The sequence below is a fragment of the Gopherus evgoodei genome, chromosome 11, assembly GCF_007399415.2.
Source record: "Gopherus evgoodei ecotype Sinaloan lineage chromosome 11, rGopEvg1_v1.p, whole genome shotgun sequence".
NCBI classification, from domain to species: domain Eukaryota; kingdom Metazoa; phylum Chordata; order Testudines; family Testudinidae; genus Gopherus; species Gopherus evgoodei.
Genome location: NC_044332.1, coordinates 74,466,834 through 74,489,421, shown reverse-complemented (window position 1 = coordinate 74,489,421; position 22,588 = coordinate 74,466,834). Strand labels below are relative to the sequence as shown.

At 46.6% G+C, this 22,588-nt stretch overlaps 1 protein-coding gene across 2 annotated transcripts in view; it reads right to left on the bottom strand.

Annotated features, from left to right (window-relative positions):
- The window catches only part of CNTNAP5 (contactin associated protein like 5), a 431,022-nt gene that overhangs the window by 154,102 nt on the left and 254,332 nt on the right, over positions 1 to 22,588 (bottom strand). For both annotated transcript variants that reach the window (XM_030580503.1, XM_030580504.1), the window contains one exon: positions 13,376 to 13,482. In XM_030580503.1, the coding sequence (XP_030436363.1) occupies positions 13,376 to 13,482 (107 nt within the window). The remainder of the gene's footprint in view (positions 1 to 13,375; positions 13,483 to 22,588) is intronic.

The window sequence follows — 22,588 nt, the reverse complement described above, 5'->3', positions numbered from 1 at the left end:
CCCAACCATGTTCATTTTCTGTGCCAGCAGTCTAGTTCCATTTTGATTAAAGTGAAGTCCACCCCTTCTTTATAGGTTCTTCCTTTCCCAAGTATTCCTCCTGTGATTAGTATGCTTAAAGTCCTCTTCTTTGCACTCTTCTCATCCACATGTGAAGACACTGATGTTTCCCTTGCTTAGCGAACCCTGCATGTTGAACTGAACTAAGTGCAGAGAAAGCTACAGTAGAGACTCTGGACTTTGGCCATTTTTCTAGTAAACCTAGCTAAAAAGTTTCCTTAAATCATTGATACCAATACGAACCACAAGCACTGGTTCCTGATCAGCACTCAAAGTTTGCCTTATGAGATACACCACCTTTTTAGAGCTGACAACAAATCATTCAACAAATTCATTCACTTAAAAAAATCAGTTTTCCAAGCATTATTTCCCAATGTATTTATAATTACTTTGGGAATGGATCACAAACAGTTCATTACAAATATTCAGTAGTTTATATTGAAAATAAGAGCTGCATAGATTACTTTGGATTGGTCAAATATGTCCTCAAGGAATCAATTCTGAAGCACTTAGAGGAGAGGAAAGTGATTAGGAACAGTCAACATGGATTCACCAAGGCCAAGTCATGCCTGACTAACCTAATTACCTTCTATGACAAGATAACTGTCGCTGTGGATGAGGTGAAAGCAGTGGACATGTTATTCCTTGCCTTTAGCAAAGCTTTTGATACAGTCTCCTACAGTACTCTTGCCATCAAATTAAAGAAGCATGGGCTGGTTGAATGGACTATAAGGTGGATAGAAAGCTGGCTAGATTGTCAGGCTCAACGGACAGTGGTCAATGGCTCCATGTTTGTTGGCAGTGGAGTGCCCCAAAGGTTGGTCCTGGGGCCGGTTTTGTTCAATATCTTCATTAATGATCTGGAGGATGGTGTGGACTGCACCCTGAGCAAGTTTGTAGATGACACTAAACTGAGAGGAGTAATAGATAAGCTGGAGGGTACGGATAGGATACAGAGGGACCTAGACAAATTAGAGGATTGAGTCAAAAGAAATCTGATGAGGTTCAACAAGAACAACTGCAGAGTCCTGCATTTAGGATGGAAGAATCCCATGCACTGCTACAGAGTAGGGACCGAGTGGCTAGGTAGCAGTTCTGCAGAAAAGGATCTAGGGGTTACAGTGGACTAGCAGCTGGATATGAGTCAGCAGTGCGCTCTTCTTGCCAAGAAGGCTAATGGCATTTTGGGCTGTATAAGTAGGGGCATTGCCAGCAGATCGAGGGACATGATCATTCCCCTCTATTCAACAGTGTTGAGGCCTTATCTGCAGTACTGTGTCCAGTTTTGGGCCCCACACTACAAGAAGGATGTGGAAAAATTGGAAAGAATCCAGAAGAGGGCAACAAAAATTATTAGGGGGCTGGAGCACGTGACTTATGAGGAGAGGCTGAGGAATCTGGGATTGTTTAGTCTGCAGAAGAGAAGAATGAGGCGGGATTTAATAGCTGCTTTCAACTACCTGAAAGAGGATGGATCTAGACTGTTCTCTGGTACCAGATGAAAGAACAAGGAGTAATGGTCTCAAGTTGCAGTGGGGTCAGTTTAGGCTGAATATTAGGGGAAAAAAATCACTAGGAGGGTAGTGAAGCACTGGAATGGGTTACCCAGGGAGGTGGTGGAATTTTCTTCCTTAGAGGTTTTTAAGGTCAGGCTTGACAAAGCCCTGGTTGGAATGATTTAGTTGGGGATTGGTCCTGCTTTGAGCAGGGGGTTGGACTAGATGGCCTCCTGAGGTCCCTTCCAACCCTGATATTCTATGATTCTACATATCACATGATATTGCTGTTCTCTGACTGCATGAGTGATTTTACTAAAATCTGGCAGAAGCAACTCAGAATCACTTATTGTGTTGTAGCAGATAAAAGGATTAAGGAAATCTAGAGAACATTAAACCTTGCTTTTAATGGAATGCACAGGTATTACCAAACAATGGCTGGATGAGATGGTAATTGACACATGGCAAATGTGCATGCATGCAAAATGGTAGTTGAGTTTGGTGTGGTGATATCCTTTCTGGCTCATTTAATTGTCTCTGTTCTTTCTGAATAAAGGACTTTATAAATTGTATCACAAGATGGAAGTTGGGTCTGATGATTGGAACAGTCAACTGGGCATCAAAATCCTGGGTTCTTCTTCGAGTGATTGCTCATATCCATTCCAGGTAGGTGTGCGCGCCGCGCGTGCACGTTTGCCGGAAACTTTTTTACCCTAGCAACTCCAGTGGGCCAGCAGGTCGCCCCCTAGAGTGGCGCCACTATGGCACTTGATATATACCCCTGCCGGCCCGCCCACTCCTCAGTTCCTTCTTACCGCCGTGTCGGTTGCTGGAACTGTGGAGTGCGGCTTGCTGTCCTCCACGTACCTAGCTCTCCTGTACACTGTTCGTAGTCGTAGTTGTAAATAGTTTTATAGACAGTTTAAAGTAGTATATTAGTTAGTTGTTTATTGTATATAGTTGTATAATTGGTTCGCGGGTGGGCTGTTGCCCTTCCTGGCGCCCGGCACCGGGCTCATGCCTGGTTCGCCGGGCTTCAAGCAGTGCTCGGCATGCAAGAAGCCGATGCCGACTAGCGATCCCCACAACGCGTGCCCGGGAATCGCACATCAGTGAGAAGTGTCGTATATGCAAGGCCTTTAAGCCTCGCACAAAGAAGGAGAGGGATCAAAGACTCCGCGCTCTCCTAATGGAAGCGGCACTGACTCCGGTACCGGCAGCGCAACCGGCCACTTCTACTCCAGCACCAGACCGCGCCGGCACCGGCAAGACTCCTCGGCACCGTCTATCCCCGGCACCGGGAGCAGACTCATGACCCTCGACATCTGCAACACCATCTAGGCAGGCTCGAGTGGAACGCCCGGCACCTACCTTGGCCGCGCCACCACCTGCAGGGCTGCTGTCGACTCCGGGTCCGGAAGGTCCGTCGAGTCCAGCCCCTCCTAGCTCCCCCTTGAGATCAGGGGTTGAGCTGTTAGTCCCATCTACGCCGGAGACCTTTGCCTCGGCACGGGACTTGATAGCGCTCACGGAGCCATCGCAGCCTCAGACCACGGCACCCCCAGGACGGGTAACCTCCAGAGGCAAACCGATGCCAAGAGCGCTGTCTCCGGAGTCCAGGCATCAATCGCCCCAGAGACGTGAACGCTCGCGCTCGGGGCACCGCTCGCAGTCCCAGCACCATTCTCCCCGGTGGTACCGGTCGCACTCGCGGCGCCGATCAGCATCTGCACAGTCCCGGTCTGGCTCCTCTTACCACCGGCACCGAGACTCTAGGAGCCGTTCACCTCGGCGTTCAGCTCCTCGGTCGACCTCCCGGCACTGAGCCGGTGGTAGGTCCCGATCCCGGTCGACCTCCCGGCACCGCGTCGGTGGCAGGTCCCGGTCCCCACTGCCATCCCGGCACCGCGCTGAATGAAGATCGCGGTCCCGCTCTCGGCACTGACCTCGAGGCAGATCCCGATCCGGATCCCGGCACCGACTACCACGCCGTTCCCGGTCCCGATCCCAGCACCGGTACGGGTCGCAGTACCGATCCTCGGCACCGAGATCGTCGGCGTCGGCATATAGAGAGGTCTATCAAACTGGCTCAGCACCTCCGTGGCCTTCAAGGGAACCATCTGTGTCCTCTCAGGCAGAGAGTGCCTACACGCTGGGCCAGGACAGACACTCGGCCCTGTTTCAGGACCCTCCACCTCAGGAACGAGGGCCTCAACAGTGGGGGTTTTGGACCCCATGGGCGTACCGCCAAGCCCAGGGTCCGCAACATATCACTCCCCGCCCTGCGGCGGAACGCAGGCCACCAGAGGCAACGGTGTCTAAACCCCCTCCCTCCCCGGAAGCAGAAGACAGGTCCAGCCACCAGGACCCAGAGCTCCCTCCAGTGACGGAGGTGCAGCCCCAGACAGAACTCCCCGTGGACGCTCTGTTGCCAGGGGTTTCCTCGTCGTCTTCCCCGGATGAGGCAGTGGCGGGTACCTTGTCCTCCAGCCCTCCCCCTCTAGATCTTAGGGCACACCAGGACCTCCTCCGACACGTGGCACAAAACCTGGACATTCAAGCAGAGGAGGTCTCTGAAATCGAGGACCCTGTCGTGAGCATCCTCTCCGCCGATGCACCCACCAGAGTGGCCCTGCCTTTTATCAAGACTATTCAGGCCAACACCGCTACTATCTGGCAGTCACCGGCCTCCATCCCTCCGACCGCTCAAGGAGTGGAAAGCAAGTACATGGCCCCCTCGAAGGGCTATGAATACCTGCATGTTCACCCGACACACTGCTCCCTTGTGGTCCAGTCGGTGAACGACAGGGAGCGCCACGGTCAAGAGGCCCTGGCGCCCAAGTCTAAGGAGGCGAGGCGGATGGACCTCCTGGGCCGCAAGATCTATTCAGCGGGGGTGCTACAGCTCAGGGTCTCGAACCAGCAGGCCCTCCTTAGCCGCTACTCCTTTAACTCTTGGGTAGCGGTGGGAAAATTTGCAGAGCTGTTACCGCAGGACGCCCGTCAGGAGTTTACCACCATTCTGGATGAGGGCAAAAAGGTAGCGAGGACCTCGCTACAAGCCTCCTGAGATGCTGCGGACTCGGCCGCTCGGACCCGTGCCTCGGGGCTTACGATGCGCCGCATTTCCTGGCTTCAGGTCTCTGGCCTTCCGCCAGAGCTCCAGCATACTATCCAGGACCTCCCCTTCGAAGGCCAGGGCCTGTTTTCTGATAAGACAGACCCCAGACTAAAGGACCTTAAGGACAATTGGGTCATAATACGGTCTTTGGGGATGCATACGCCTGCGACACAGCGCAGGCCATTCCGGCAGCAGAACCAACAACAGCAGTGTCGGCCGTATCCTCAGTTCCGTCCGCGGCAGGACCTCACTAGGCGCCGCGGCAGGAACAACCGACGCAGACAGTCGGGTGGCCAAACGGGGCAAAACCAAGGCTCCGCCAAGGCCCCTCCTGGACCCAAGCCTTCATTTTGAAGGTGCGCCCGAGGGCGCAGTACCAGTTTCCCCTCCGGATCCTTCCCCGCAGTTTTCCAACCATCTTTCATTTTTCCTCCCTGGGTGGACCCAAATAACATCGGACCGTTGGGTCTTGCGCACTGTGCAGGCCGGTTATCGCCTGAAGTTTTCATCGCCCCCCCCCCCACCACCACCCTCGTCCCTCTTCAGGGACCCCTCTCACGAGCAATTCCTCCGTCAGGAGGTGCAGATGCTCCTCGTCAAGGAAGCCATAGAGGAGGTTCCAGAGAGCGAGAAGGGCAAGGGGTTTTATTCCCGCTACTTTCTAATCCCCAAGTCCAAGGGGGGCCTCAGGCCTATCCTCGACCTGCGGGAACTCAACAAGTATATGGTAAAGTTGAAGTTCCGTATGGTATCCCTTGGAACCATCATCCCATCCCTGGATCCCAGAGACTGGTACGCCGCCCTCGACATGCAGGACGCTTACTTCCATATCGCCATATTCCCCCAGCACAGGCGTTTCCTCCGCTTTGTGGTCAACCGCCAACATTATCAATTTGCAGTCCTCCCGTTTGGCCTCTCTACGGCCCCAAGGGTGTTCACAAAATGCATGGCATTCGTCGTCGCATACCTTCGGCGCGGCCGCATTCACGTGTTCCCCTACCTCGACGACTGGCTGATCCGGGGCACATCGGAGCTGCAGGTCCGCGACCACGTCCGCAGGATCAGCAGCCTCTTTGCTGCCCTGGGCCTCGTGATCAACGTGGACAAGTCTACTTTGCTCCCCACGCAGAGGATAGAGTTCATCGGGGCCGTTCTGGACTCTACCCTAGCCAGGGCCTTGCTACCCTTGCCCAGGTTCCAGTCGCTGTCGGCCATCATTCTGCGCTTGCAGGCGGCCCCGCTGACCTCTCTAAGAACATGTCTGGCCCTCCTGGGACATATGGCGGCCTGTACGTTCGTAACAGTGTATGCCCGACTCCGCATGAGGCCTCTTCAATCTTGGCTCATCGCGCAGTACCGGCCAGCCAGACATTCATTGGACACAGCTGTCACCATTCCCCAAAGGGTACTGGACTCCCTTCGGTGGTGGCTGGACCAGTCCATAGTCTGTGCGGGGCTCCCGTTTCATCCGCGCCAGCCCTCGGCATTCCTGACTACGGATGCCTCAGATCTGGGCTGGGGGGCGCACTGCGGCGCCCGAAGAACTCAGGGCCTGTGGACCCCTCAGGAGCTGGACCTCCATATCAATATATGGGAGTTGAGAGCGGTCCGTCTTGCTTGTCAAGCGTTCGTCCATCACCTTCAAGGTCGTTGTGTCGCGGTGTTCACCGACAACACGACGACCATGTTCTACATCAACAAGCAGGGCAGCACCAGGTCCTCTCCCCTATGTCTCGAGGCGATGCGTCTCTGGGAGTTTTGTATAGCCCATGCCGTTCACCTTTCCGCCTCCTATCTCCCGGGAGTACGAAACACTCTAGCGGATCGACTGAGCAGGTCCTTCCGCTTGCACGAGTGGTCCCTCCGCCCAGACGTCGCCCTCTCACTCTTCCAGAGGTGGGGTCGTCCCCGGATGGACCTCTTCGCGTCCAGGGAGAACAGGAAATGTCGAACATTCTGCTTCTTTCAGGGTTGGGAGCCCGGGTCTATAGCGGATGCCTTCCTGATCCCATGGGCGACCCACCCGTTCTACGCATTCCCTCCCGTTCCGCTGATACACAGGGTCCTCCTCAAGGTGCGCAGAGACAGAGCTCGTGTGATTCTGATAGCTCCAGCGTGGGCCAGACAACATTGGTACCCCATGTTGCTGGACCTCTCAGTAGCCAACCCGGTTGCCCTGCCCCTACATCCGGACCTGATCACCCAGGACCACGGCAGGCTCTGTCACCCGGATCTTCGGTCTCTGCACCTTACGGCATGGCTCCTGCGTGGTTGACAGGCTCCGAGTTACGCTGCTCTACCCCGGTTCGGGAGGTTCTCCTGGGCAGTAGAAAGCCTTCCACCAGGGCTACTTATTCGGCTAAGTGGAAGCGTTTCTCCTGTTGGTGTTCGGAGAAAGGTCTTCTTCCTATGGAGATTCCCATCACCACTATTCTGGACTACATCTGGTCCCTCAAGGCCCAGAGTCTGGCGTTGTTGTCCCTTCGGGTCCACCTAGCGGCTACCTCCACGTTTCATCCTGGAGGGGATGGACTTTCCGTCTTCTCCCACCCTATGGTGGCGAGATTCCTGAAGGGACTGGAACGTCTCTATCCACAGATCCGCCCTCCTGCCCCTTCATGGGATCTCAACCTGGTCCTAACTCGGCTCATGGGTCCTCCATTTGAGCCGTTAGCTACTTGCTCCCTGCTCTACCTCTCATGGAAGGCCACCTTCCTAGTGGCCATCACCTCAGCTAGACGGGTGTCAGAACTACGGGCCCTCACAGTAGATCCCCCGTATACGGTCTTCCATAAAGACAAGGTGCAGCTGAGACCACACCCTGCCTTTCTTCCCAAGGTGGTCTCAGCTTTCCACGTTAACCAGGAGATCTTCCTCCCCGTCTTTTTCCCAAAGCCCCATTCGTCCCGCAGGGAGCAACAGCTGCACTCGCTAGATGTCCGTCGGGCGCTAGCATTTTATGTGGACAGGACCAAACCATTCCGCAAGTCCCCCCAGTTATTCGTGGCGGTAGCGGACCGGGTCAAGGGATTACCGATTTCCTCGCAGAGGATATCTTCCTGGGTTACCTCCTGTATCAGGACCTGTTATGACCTGGCCCACGTTCCGACGGGCCGTGTGACTGCTCACTCCACCAGAGCACAGGCGTCATCACTGGCTTTCCTTGCCCGCGTGCCGATCCAAGAGATTTGTAGGGCGGCGACCTGGTCATCGGTCCACACATTTGCTTCCCATTACGCCCTGGTTCAGCAGTCCAGAGATGATGCGGCCTTTGGCTCTGCAGTGCTCCAGGCCGCGACTTCTCACTCCGACCCCACCGCCTAGGTAAGGCTTGGGATTCACCTACCTGGAATGGATATGAGCAATCACTCGAAGAAGAAAAGACGGTTACTCACCTTGTAACTGGTGTTCTTCGAGATGTGTTGCTCATATCCATTCCACACCCGCCCTCCTTCCCCACTGTCGGAGTAGCCAGCAAGAAGGAACTGAGGAGCGGGCGGGCCGGCAGGGGTATGTATCAAGTGCCATAGTGGCGCCACTCTAGGGGGCGACCTGCTGGCCCACTGGAGTTGCTAGGGTATAAAAGTTTCTGGCAAACGTGCACGCACGGCGCGCACACCTACCTGGAATGGATATGAGCAACACATCTCGAAGAACACCAGTTACAAGGTGAGTAACCGTCTTTTCTATTTCCAGGTCTGCCATTAAGTACAGCAGTGGCCTTGGGGAAGTCATTTAACCTGAATATTTAGCCCTACCACAAAAGGGTGCTGTTAAGTACTCTTACTAAAGTGCTTTGAGATCCCAGGATGAAGATTCAGGATCATTATTTTACCCAGTTCTTATATACACATCAGGCCCAAAAGATTTGCTCTATATTTACTTGGTGTATGCAATCCGGTCAAGCCAAATAACAGTGTTCTGATCAACAATGTTCAAGGCATGAAGACCTCTGGGAAGCTGAGTCATTTTGCAGTCCTCAACAATGTATGTCATGGTTTGTGGCTGCCCACACTGAGATAGCGGTGTGATAGCCGCAGCACAAGTTCCGTGTCTGATACAAAAACGAATGAGAAGCCTCCATTGCCTTTGTGGTAAATCAAACCCAGGATGATGCTGAGTGTGCTCTCAGAAAAGATAATTAATTGTCACTTTCTCTGGAGACCATGAAGCTCCCCATGTGTCCTCTACCATAAATCCCTCACCCGGTAAACTATCCACAATGGGTGCCGTGAGGGCAGACGACCTTGTGATGGATTAAACAAGTCTTTAGTAAATGGCAGATGTGACACATCACACAATTTTATCACAAGATTTGCTCTCATAGGCTCAGAATGATGGGTGTTTGATCAAACATCCTTTGTAAGCAATAACAAATGAAGCAATATGCATTGGGGAAGTTCCTTCTCTCCTTGATTTAACAGCAGAAGGATTAAAGCAGGCAGTAAATTATGGGCTTGATTGTGCTATATGGGTGAGGGTAACAATTGTCATGTTAAATGCCAAAAAGTGATATCTCCGCTCCTGAAAACTGGCTTTGACAGCTCTGCTGCTGACGGACTAATATAGATCTGCAGCGATATGCCTGGATGACAGATAGCTTATTGTCCCTTTTAAAAATACATATTTATCGGTCTGATAAGGAATGTGTTATTTCCACAGACAGCTGAAAAGTAATCTAACCACAATGTCATCTTAATAGCCAATTACAAGGGATCTTTTTATTACCCGGTGGGATAGAGTGACTAAATGTCCCGATTTTATAGGGACAATCCCGATATTTGGGGCTTTTTCTTATATAAGCACCTCTGCCCCCACCCCTTCCTGTGTCCTTATTTTTCATACTTACTATCTGATCACTGTTCTCAGGGATCACACAATTTCCCTAGAATTCAAACCAATCCTCTGGCAAGGGGAGGTCACTTCAACCAATTCTGTTCGGTCCCTGCCCCACTGAGGTTTGGGTCATGGCTGTGTGCCAGTCTCTTGGCTGCAAAGCTACTACACCCCGCACTAGACCCAGGATCGCATGCGGGTCTCCTTGACGGACAGGATGAAAGAACCAGGAATGCCTAACCTGCTCCTGACAGGAGCAATGGTGGAGGGTGAAGGCAAAGGAGGAGCTGGAAGAGGAGAATGGAAAGACAACCTGAGAACCACTCAAGCAGGATATAGGATTTTCATGATAAAGCAAAACATGTGTCTTGCTCTTGGGAGCCCTGAAATGTAGCTGCTCAGAGATCGAGACAGAGGGAGGGATGTGGAGGTGAACTGGGGGGAAGGGAACACATTCATTTCAAAGACATTCAGGACTGACACAGGCAGACCTGAAAAGTGTGGAGTCTGTCCCCTACTTGCTCCAGCTTGGAACACCAGGAACAAATTCCAAAAGCAGAAAATCCATTGTGCTACTAAAGAGAGAAAGAAAGATAAGGAAAACAAAGAACTGAATTACTGTTCGCTTGTTTTTTTGAAGACGCAAAAGAAAAAGCCCTAAATGCACATTCTGCAGATATCTGTGCTGATGGGGAGAACAGATAAAATGTTTACAACAGGCTCAGCAGACAGGAAGACAATTCATATTCACACATGAGAAAGATGATATGATGGAAGCTTATGCCAGAAAGAGTAGGCTTGATATGACTATTGAACACATGCATGGTCTGAGTCATAAACCTCCAATACAGATGTCCAAATACTTTGGGAAGCATCTGTCCTGGGAGTGTGCAGATAGTCACAACACTATGTAGTGGTTAGTGCAGGAAACTAGCCATTCAGTACTCCTGGATGCTACTCTACCTGACTTACTGCTAGAAGCAAATTAGTGATCCTCTCTAAGCCTCATTTGACCAAACTGTAAAATGGGTATAGTACTTCTCTACATTACCAGAGGTTTTATGGGACAATGGGCCAGGCCCTCAGCTGGTTTTAAACAGTATAGCTCCACGGAAACTGAGTGTTTCATTGTATAGTAACACTTTATGAATCTCAGATCAGAAGTGTTGTGTGCAGTAACAGAGTTGTCATAGTTTGCCCTGCATCATCCCTCTTTTAGGTAGCTGTCCCAGGAAAGCTGTCCTGGGACACTAAAAGTCCTGGGTTTTGCCAGTCATGCTCCCACTGGATCCCTCAGCACCTGGTGGTTGTCCCAGGGGGAGCTGCATGGTGGCAGCACCTGTCCAGAGGCAAATCTGGCTCGAGAGTGTCTGGGAGTCACTGGGACAGGACACCTCAGGAGCAGCAAGCAGGACGGGAGAGCTGGGGGATGGCACGTCCAGTCACCTCTGTTCAGTTACCGGCTGCAGGGGTCACCACTCAGCAGCAGCGGGGTGGATTTGCCTGGCACAATGTTCCGCTTGGCAAGGTCAAAGCCCAGGGCAGCCCCAAGAGCAGAAACCCCCTGAGCTGGTACCATGTTCTGGGAGTGGGGTGGGCAGGTGGTATATGGGTTGTACTTGGTGGTGTATGGGGGCCAGCAACCCTGAGTGGCATTATTATTAAAAATCTCCTTTCGGGGCACACTTATGCTAGCTTTGCACTGAGAGCTCTAGGACATTTCCAGTCTTATAGAGGTCATCCTCCGGCAGCTAGAAAGGCCACTGAGGCATGTTCAAAATGCATAGAAAGGCATGTGCAAGATTCATCATGTACCAAAGCAAATATCAAGACTTGAATTAAATTCTGTTAATTATCTTCTCCCAAAGCATTTGGACATATTGACAGCTCCAGAACTTGGAGAATTTAGCCACTTCAGACATTTTTCATCATCTTTTATATCAATGTTCAGTGCTCTGCTGAAAGGCTAATATAGACAAGAAAAGATTGACTTTCTGAAAGCTACAATATAGCTCTGAGCCTTAAAACCACAGAAATACACAAATGGAAAATGAGAAAGTCTAAGGAGGTAACAGAACCTACTGGAATAAGGATCACGGCGCATTTGACAGAGCTGTAACCTTTTGTAACCCTTGACCATGTTATGTGACTGAGGCCAAATCATAAAAATTGGTCTCTTGCCACCACTCCTGCGTGACACACCCTTATTTCACAAGAAACTGATCATGTTGAATATGCGTTAGTTTGGCATTTACACAAAAACTCATAATACAAAGCCCTTGGTTCTTGGAATCAGACCTCTCACCACAAAGTAAGAAAGGCTTTTACTCTGCTCTCGTGCTCCAAGGCCACATCCCTGCACACTGGGTTTTGGTTAGAGTGACCCTTCACCCAGGGAATATTTAGTACAGTTATTTTGCCCTCTTGTTACACAATAAGGTGAAATAGAATTAATTACTTCTATACTCAAAACTTAAAAGGAAAATTAATCAAAACAATCAAAATTTTCATGGCAGAGTGGTGGATAATAAAAATGCAAATTAAGCATGACCCTACTAACATGAGATCTGTAGAAGCAAGGCTTGTGTGAGGCGAGTGGGAAAGAACTGTGTGAGAAGTTGTTGCAACCTTGTGCCGATAATGAGGAACGTAGACTGGCGTCTAAATAGAAGTGAGAAAAATAAGATATCAAGATGGTCTATGTATAAACAAAATGCCGCTGTTGCTTATTATTGTATGTAACAAAAAGTATAAATACTTGCTGTAATTGTTTACCAGTGAGGAGACCTGCCTGGGACTGGGGCAACTCTGTGTCCTAGGGCACTCTCTCCCTCTATACAATTGTAAAGAGAACAAAAAGTATCTGACTCTGCTGCACCCAACCAAAAAGTGAGAACTAAGTTTTTTTCCAACAATACAAATGTATATATGTGCGTGCGTGTGTGTGTGTGTGTGTGTGTGTGTGCACGCGTGTACACACACACACGCCTTTTGGTATGCCTATAATGAATGGACATTAGACCTGTGCAAAAAACAGAGAAACAAATTAGGAATATTTTCTTAAAATGTTTCCCTTTTTTACTCCAAAATTTGAAATGTAATAAAAGTACAAAGAAAATTGACCAGCTACGTAGCTATCCTGCTGCAATATTTTAAATTCTGACATGTTCATCAGAACATTGTAATGTGATAAATTTTGACCAGATATAATTCATACACTGTTATATTAATATGTAAAAACTTTGTTGTGAAACAGTTAAAGTTGCCTCCCCACACACGATATTACAAAACCATATACAATAAAAAATTATTTAATAGAACATATCCTCTGCAGCCCACAGCCATGTTATCATTGGTACAAGTACCGAACACTTGACATCATACTTCACCCCCTTTTCACCACATTACCTGTTCCCATCACTATTATGAGAGTGCTACATAGCAGCGGTATGACCAGTCCCTCAAAAAAAAACACACACACATTTTTTCTATAGCAAGAGATCTTGATGAACCAGTAAAATGTGAAAAATACAGAAACAGCAACTTAGAAAAAGAAACCCAATTCTTTGGTGGTGACTGAAAAGAAGGAGATGAGAAAATACGATAAAGAAGAATGGAAGTCCTTTGACTTTTGATTTATCTCCAGAAATTCTTCTTCAAGTGTGTCAAGAGACTTGTGTGTTTGTGTAATGGATTCCTTTGCTGTTTCTAGTCTAACTGCTGACCCTTTGCAATCCTGTCTGAGCACAGTCTATTGCTTCCTGTAATAACAGATGACTTCTCAAAGCACTCCCTCTGTGCTTTAGCACCACAATCTCTATCAGGCCAGCCTTATCCAAGTATGCTTAACTGGTTTACTTACAGTTATGGCAGGTTGCTCCCATGTAACCCATTTCTCTACAATCACAGTAAAAGGTGGTCCAGGACTGGGAGCATTTTCCTCCATGTTCACAGTAGTTGGGCAAACATCTAATTGGAGATGTTAAAAAAGCCAATTAATTTTAAGCATTTCAGCATTGATAGTACAGGCAAGAAAGTGTCCCATCCCCCTGAGACCACACACACACACACACACCTCGAGTCCTGGGACTGCATCACTTCACACAATGGCTGAAATACTTGTTTCTTCCTCTGATCTGTGATTCACTCGAAACAAAAACATTCAAAACCAATACCCTGTACCACACATAATACATTCAAAGAGAAGCCCTTACTGATAACAAAATACCCAGCTTGTTTTCGGTCCCTAAGAAACCAAAATGCCACTTTCATTTTGATCTCAGATAAGGAGAACAAATACCAGGTGAAAAAAAGCGATAGAAGACTTTATTTTTTCAAGAGAGAAGGCTTTTCCTCCCCCAGCCCTTCTCCTTTGGTCTAATGTGGTTTGCAGCTATACAAATTAAGCTGCACTTCAACTGTGGAAGCACAAACAATACATAAGCCTCAAAGTTAAGGAAAAAAAATGTGTTTATGAATTGCGTAATCTCTGCTCACCTCTTCATTTTAGTTGGTGTTCCTCCAAAGCATTATTGCCAAGTGATTATTAAAAGAAGAAAGAGGTATAACAGTATGCAGCAAGGGAATTGAATAGAAGCAGAAACTGTGGGAGGCAAATCTAATCTAATGTGAAGTAAGAAATTCTGATCTCCGTTATACTGGTATAAAACCAGAGTCTCTTTGTTGACTTGGATGGAATTACACCAACGTAACTGAAAGCAGAGCTTTCCGCGATGTCTTTATTTCCTACCATATATTGAATAATCTCCTTGATGTTGTATGTTTCTTTTTTAAGTCAGTAACCTGTTTATACACAATAACTCACTTAGCTCTGGTCTACACTGGGGGTGGGAATCAATCTAAATTATGTAGCTGAAGTTGATGTATTTAGATCGACGTACCATGCTGTCTTCACCATGGTGAGTCGACTGCTGCTGCTCCCCTGTCGACTCTGCCTGCGCCTCTTGCCAAGCTGGCAGTACAGGAGTCAACGAGAGAGCACTCGGGGGTCGCTGGGACTAGACACGATAAATCGATCCCTGCTGGATCGATTGCTGCCTACCGATCCGGCCGGTAGCGAAGACATACCCCGTGATGTAGATGGGAAAGAGACAATCCATCCACTCCACATGCACTACAACTGCATTATCTGTTCCCGTGCTGTAATCGCCCAGCCTTTGCTCCTTTCCACGGCACAGATCCTCAGCTGGTGTAAATCAGCAGTGAAGTCAGTGGAGCTACATTGATTTACACTAGCTGTAGCCCTGGGCAGGAGGGAGCATGCTCAGCTGCTCTGCGGGGATGGCACATGTCAGTGTTTTTTCTGTGGTTTGTGTCATCATTTACTAACAAACCCACCATGTTATTTAACTGAGCACAGCTTGCTTCCTCTAGGGCTCTGACAAACAACTCACTGTTAATATTCATACCTGGACAAGGGTGTCATTAAGCATAAAAGTACCAGAGGCAAAACGTTTCTGTAACCCACAAGCCGTCTGGGTGTGGTATTCTGTCCCATCTAGTGGCACCGAGACCACGTAGAGAGAGATATAAAATAATTCTGCTCTAAAGGCTTAGCTAACAGACAGTGGGCTTTTAGCTCACACGGTAGAGGCTCATGCACTAAACTCCAGAGGCCTCAGGTTTGATCTCGCCCACCAACGACTGGGGTCTGTCAGCGTTACATATGCAGCGGTTGTCTCTACAATTGCTCCACTTTGTACGTTTACATCGACTCTACTTGAGTTCAAAGCCTATCTAGATCCTGATTCTCATGCTGATCCAAACACCAAGAGCCTGAACAGCATTTTTTAGGGAAAAAAAGCCTGTGTTCTAGGTCCAACGCAAGATTTCTGCAAAACCACCACCATGTTGGCACACAAGGGTGTCACCTTACAATGAAGAGTGCAATGTGAATTTTGAGTTGCACTAGAGTGAAAAACAGAAGGGAAGAATGAGCAGGCAAGTCTAAGCTGAATATTCCCAGTCTTTTTAATCTCTCCTCGTATGGAAGTTGTTCTATACCTCTAATCATTTTTTTTGCCCGTCTCTGTACCTTTTCCAATTCTAATACATCTTTTTTTGAGATGGGATGATGAGAATTGCACGCAGCATCTAAAGTGTGGACATACCAAGGATTTATGTCATGGCATCATGACATTACCTATCCCTTTCCTAGTAGTTTAGAGCAATCCCATGACTGCTCCAACTCATGGCAAGGCTAGAGCTAGCAAAGAGCAGCCTGCAAGATCCAGGAGCTGCAACCCTCTCCCTGACACATCCGGCCCTGTGTTTGGATGCAGGGGAGAATCTGATCCAGAGAGTCTCTTGTCTGAGACAATATGCCCTGTGGAAAGTTTCTGATGGCCAAATGAAAAGCAACCCATAGTAATTTTTGATAATAATGAGATGCACTTCCCTGCTGCAAGCGCTAATGGCAGTGATGAAAATCTTAGAGGTCAGGTATGATAGGCTGTGGAAGTGGGCAGTGTTGCTATCCTGCACAGAAGCCTCTCTGCAAGATGACTCCAAAGAACAGTGTCCATGCTGTTGCAGGGAGCAGGGAAAGGATGGAACAACGAGGACAGCTGCTTTCTGTGACACAATTCCCATAACTTCTGTGAAGGACACTATTGCCATTAATTTACCTGCTGCCCCTCTCTAAGTCCGAATGCCTCACCCCTGAAAACATATTCAGGGGTAGCAACCAGTGTTGCGGGATTCCTGCAGGAGTTGCCCTGCCAAGGGGCTAGAGGGGAAGTGGAGAACTAGGAGTCAGAGAAGAGGCAAAAAACCTCAACAGAGATCCATACAAATCTCAAGGTTCCACTGGCGATAGCAGGCAGATTCCTGCCTCTTATGGGAGACAGGAACCCTGGATGCCCCAAAGGAAGAATAAAGAGAAAGCACTTTCAGAGTGCCCGAGTTAGTCCCACTGACTTTCTCCATAGACTCAGGCGCTGTTGAAAATTTTAGCCAAATGCCATAAATCCAGCCCCTTGCTGTCCTGTCCCCTTCATAGATGTACCCTGTGTAGTGGCTGACAGAGCCCATCAACGTTACTTGGCATTTGTACAACTCCATTTAGCAGAAAGATACCAAGGCACTGGACAAATGCTAATTAACCCTCCCAGCACCCACGACAAGCAAGCATTCCTATCCTTATTTACAGACAGGCAAGCTTAAGCATGGAGAGATGCAGTGACTTTCTCAAGGTCACCAGCATCTCCAGGAACGGAACACAAGACTCTTGAATGTCTATTCCCCTTCTTTAACATCTTTTTCTGCAAATTCCTTAAATCAACAACAGTTCAATTGAAAAATATATCTGCACCCTCCCCACTTCATCCTAGAAAGGCAGGGTCATCTAATGGATAAGACATTTCAAATCTCTGGCCTGCTTCATGGGGCAGAATTTGTCTCAGCTCTTATGTCCTCTGGGGCCACGGGACAACCCCTAATACAAGCTAGAGTAGCCATTAGGCTACCTTAAGTTTCACTCCCACTTCAGTGGATCACATTGGGCTTGCAAGGGTGAAGATTTGTCCACCTTAGCCATGCTTCCTCCCTCTGGCGACATGTCTTCCCCTTCTTAGCCCCTGTACCAAAATGCTCCCTGTATCCCCTGCTTCCGTGGAGGCTTGAACATCTCAGTTATGCCACCTGAAAGACGGGGATAGTAATACCTACTTCAAAGGGGTGTTGGAAAGAAAACACTGCTTGTGCAGCACTTAAAAGATGTGAAGTGCTAAGCACAGTACTGTGTTAGCATCATTATCATCGCTTACAGAATTGTATCATTAACCGATGAACACATTTTCTGCCCATTTAAGTTACCTCTTATGAATTAACCCTATGAAATAAAGTTAATTACTAGTAATTTGAGGTTTCCCAAAGGTCCATGTCTGATGCTTAGCCACATATATTCTAACAGAACAGCTTTCCTTTAAATGCTTTAGAAGACAAATGGAAAAGAAAACTGACCTTCAACTTTCTAAAGACATTTTTCTTCCCCCAGTAAAGCTCAAAATGCAAGTTGCATTGTCTGTATAAGATTTAATGCTGTTAATAAATTCAAAATTAGACTGTTTGCATTCTTTAGTCTATTTGCTTTAATTAGCACCAGCTGCATCACTCTCGTTTTTGGTCAGATAACGAACTCTCCTAAAAGCTTCTGAAACCAATTTCTGTACAACTCCATGCTAAGAATTACCATAATTCCATTCTAGTCCAGCAGTTATGTGTTCATTAGAAGTTTAATTTATCCTAATTGCCATCGAAGCCAACATTAGGAAATAGCCATGATGAAAATTAATCAAGGGACAGATAAATTATTGGATGTCTAATTCTGCAATTGTCCCAGATTCCTGGGTCCAATTACATTATCTTTTTGTATTACAAGAGTGGCTACTTTTTATCTGTATTGCGGTAGCGTCTAGAAGTTTCAGCTGAGATCACAGCCCCATTATGCTAAGCCCTGTCCATAAACATAGTAACAGACAGTCTCTGCCCCCAAGAATTTGCAATCCAAATAGACAAAGCAAAGGTTATCGCCATTTTTACAGATGATGAGAAACTAAGAAGCTTGCCCATGATTTCACGAGGAATCTGTGGCAAAGACAGGACTCCAGGGCTGGTTCCCTGAGTCTCAGACCTGCACCATAACCACAGGACCATGGCATCACATGGCAGTTGATTTTGACAATGTTTAGCCAGTCAGGCGTAATTTCCTTCTTTAGAAGAAGCCTCTGAATTTAAAGTAAAACCAAGCTGGAACATACAGTCGCTGGAGGCATAGCCTGAACAAGAGGAATAGCAATCTATGGGTAAAACACTTTGCTCTAAAATGCACGTGTGGGGTTCCCTCTGACTTCAAAGAGAGATCTGCACATACATGGGAGGGCAGAATTTGGCCCCTTTGATGGGAATGATCAAAGAATAATGATAATAAAGTGACTTGAATGGAAAGACTGAAGAAGATCCATGTGTTTGATCTTGCATTTGGCATTAAATGAATCTGGTGCTTTCACTGAGCTCTTCATGGGCTCTGGATGATATCCCACAGTCAGTACAAGACATCACACATGCACCAGTCACTGCCCCCCACTCCAGTTGGAGGGGGAAAATAGAAAAAAGGAGCAGTCCAGTACTAAAGTTCCACAGATTCTCTCTACTTTGAGGCACTTAAATAAGTGCCTAAATTAATCGAATAAATGCAATAGAAAATCCCAAGGCAAGAATCGTGTAGAAACGAATATGAAAACATCCAAATCAAGGTATTTTTAAAATTAAATCTATGCTTGTTCTCTCTATATATATACACAAAGACTCATAGAAATGTAGGGACCTCAAGAGGTCATCTACTCCATCTCCCTGCACTGAGGCAACATTAGGTATATCTAGACCATCCCTGACAGGTGTTTGTCTAACCTCTTCTTAAAACTTCCAGTGACGGGGATTCTACAACCTTCCTAGGTAACATGAGAGAGTGAGTACAGATATAATTTTTAAAAAATACATAATATTAGCATGCACACACAAATAAAACAATTTAATAATAATAATTATATATTCTGAGCTACATCCTCAGCTGCCATACATGGATGCAGTTCTGTTGAAGTGAATGGAGCAGGGCCAACGGACACAAGCTGAGAATCGTGCCAACAGAACTTTCCATCCAATGATCTTAGACCACTTTCTAAATATTAATGACTCAAAAAACTCAGAACCCCTCCCTCTGAGGTAAGTCAGTAATACGACTCTGCTGAAGGGAAGAAAGTGACTGGCTCAAGGCCCAAAAAAGTCTGTGGCCAAACCAGGAACACAACATAGGTCCCCTGGCTCCCATCCCTGAGCTTTTAAAGGACTAACAGATATAATTGAGTGTATAGTATTCATACACCTTCTGGTTCTAAAATGGAGGGAGGGAGCCTGCTGGCTAGTGAGCTGAACAGTCCAGAGATGGGAAACTTTCAGGCAAAGATTCTGTGGATAAGTCCAACCCTTGAAAAAAAAGCACCAAGAGAGTTTTACTGTCCATGAAGTACAGAAAGATCTCCTTTTTCTCAGAGGTCTCACTGGACAGAGCAAGTTGCAGATTACACAGGTTAATCAGAACAATCAAGGACTTGGGAAGTAAAGTGTCACGTGATCTAAGGATTTCAAAATGAGTGCTTAATTCTCAAAAGTGGTCCTTAACACTGGAACTGTCTATTACAGCTAGTTATAACTTTCCTCTCTCCCCATGAAATATGGCCTTTTTCCCCCTAAACTTAAAACTTTGAGAAAAGACTTTTGTGGTTTTGATTTTTTCTGTTATTTTTCTTGAAATTTAATTTTTTTTCCAAACATTGAACTTTTGAATTTTCAGGTTAATTGTATCTCCTCTTTTTTTCTCTTCCTTCATTCTACCCTCCCTTCCTCCCCACTCACCCCCCAAATATTAGTGTTGACTGCAATACAATAAATGATACCTTAGCTTGGATTTGTTTTTTTCTCCTCCCTCTCTCTCACACACAGTTCTTCATTTCTTTTTCCAGCTTTATTTTTGCCACTCTAACTTTTCAGAATGTGCTCAACTTTGGAAGATCTGGAGTGCCAGATAGTCTTTCCTTTTTGCCAATGCTTTATTTTCTCAAACTGGAGGACGTTTTGAAAAGATACAGAGTACCAAAATGAAAAATGAATACAGACTATCTTGGCCTTCAATTCTTTCCATTACACTCAGTGACACAAGAAAGAAAGACAGAAAGAAGAAAAAGAAAAACCAACAATATGAAATTTCATTTTTTTTCCAGAAATATTCCATGAAAATTTTTGAAAAAAATGTTTCATTTTGATTCCTGTGAAATTGTAAAAGGTTTGAAATACTGAATTTTCTTATTACATTACTATGTCCATATTTCAACCAGCTCTAATCTCTATCCTCATCAGTCCAAGATCAGATACCATGGTGATACTACATACTTACACAGAGAAAGCCTAGATTTGGTGACCCACAGGACACACTGTAAGATTCATATGGTTTCTCGGGTCTTTCATGGTAGTGGGGGCAGGATGGTGGAATGGAGCTGTTCTGCAGGCGAAGGAACAGACCCCATTATATTGCAGGTATGTTTTTAAAGTTTAATTGTTGTTGTTAAAAGTTGCATTGCTAACACTACATGCACCCAGAGTTTAAGAATTAAATGTATGTAAATACAGATGCTTCCCAATTTGCGCAAGTGTTCCATTCCGGAACACCTTGTGTAACTCGAATTTTGCATAAGTCAGGAATGTATACCCGACCATTAAGTAAAAAAAAACCAAAACTTTCTAGCTTACAGAACTTTGTCCATAAGTGTGGATTTGCGTAAGTCGGGTTTGTGTCACATGAGGAGAGTTGTAAATAAGAGAGATACATAAACCATTCTCTAGTTAGAATTCAACATTTTGCAAGGCAAACTCAGGGAATCCATCTGCAAGAACCTAGCAAATAAATAGAAAGAACAAGACATTACAATGACATGCATCTGTATAGGGCCGACCAATGTACCAGGAGAGTGCTTGTTACGTGAATGTTGGATGTCCAAGCAATTCCAGTAAAGGGAACAACATACTGCACCCTCCTATATTCCCTTAGAAGCTCAGAGCTGAAGAGTCAGACCCCAAGACGTGGTCAAGTCACCCCACTACTACAAAACAGCTGGTTGAAAAGTCTTGCAGAGTTGCCTCTTAGGCTACAAGTGTTCAAACTAAGCAGTGGTATCAGAAGCAAAAACACTGCCTGCTATCAGGAGACCCACTCTCTACACCGAAGCCAATCGGTGAACAGCACTGGCTTCATAAGTTTTATGGAAAGAACCAAACAGAGCAGCTGTATCAGAATCACAAATGTTGTTGAAGAGATCACTCTGCTCGCACTACTCCTAAAATTACTTGTAGTCCCAATTGTTAAGCATAATTCATGTGTTTGTTTGCTTGATCTCAATTACCCTGGAATTATATTGGGGTAATGAGATTGGAAGTTGGCACAATCTTGAATAGTGCATGGAGTTCTGGTTACCCCATATCAAAAAGCATTGGAAAAGGTGCAGAGAAGAGGAAGAAGAAATGATTGAGGGTGGGGGGCTGGAACAGCTTTCCATACCAGGCAAGACTAAAAAACTGGGACTCTTCAGTCTAGAAAAGAGAAAATTAAAGGAGGGTGGGCAGGGATATAATAGAGGTCTATAAAATCATGACTGGTGTGGAGAAAGTGAATAAGGAAGTGTTATTTACCTCTTCAGATAACACAAGAACTAGAGGTTACCCAGTGAAATTAAGAGGCAATAGATTTAAAACTAACATCAGGGAGTACTTCTTCACACAACGCACAGTCAGCCTGTGGAATTTGTTTCCAGAGGATGTTGTGAAGGCCAAAAGTGCAACTGAATTAATTAATTAAATGAATTAGAAAATGAATTAAATAAGCTCATGGAAGATAGGTCCATTGATGGCTATTAGACAAGATGATCAGGAATGCTACCCCATACTGGGGGTGTCCCTAAACCTCCAACTGCCAGATACTGGGACTGGCTCAGAGGGGATGGATCACTCAGTAATTGACCTGTTCTGTTCATTCCCTCTGAAGCACCTGGCATTGGCCACTGTTAGAAGACAGTATGCTGGGCTAGATGGAAAATTGGTCTGACCATTATAGCTATTTTTATGTTCTTAAAACTTTTTTTCTTTAGACTAAAAAAACACAGCGCCAGTTTTTCTGGTAAAGAAAAAGGCTACTTCAGAACACCGAAATGGAGTTCAGATGCTACAATGTTGAGTATGGCATAAGAGCCTGAACAGAATAGGATGGCACTGTCCTGCTACCTGACTTTCTTCTGCTCTTCTATTGGACACTGCAATATACATTGTCCGTATTCATTGTTCTTAGAGTCTGTGATGTCAGCATAAAGCAAAGGCAGGCAAAATATTTGCAGGTGTTCCTTCCAGTTCCAGATATCAGCACTAGACAGCAGGGCGAATTGATTTTAATCAAAAAGATTTTAATCAGCAAGCAGGAAATGTTGATTTAAATAATTGATTTTAATCTTGTTTT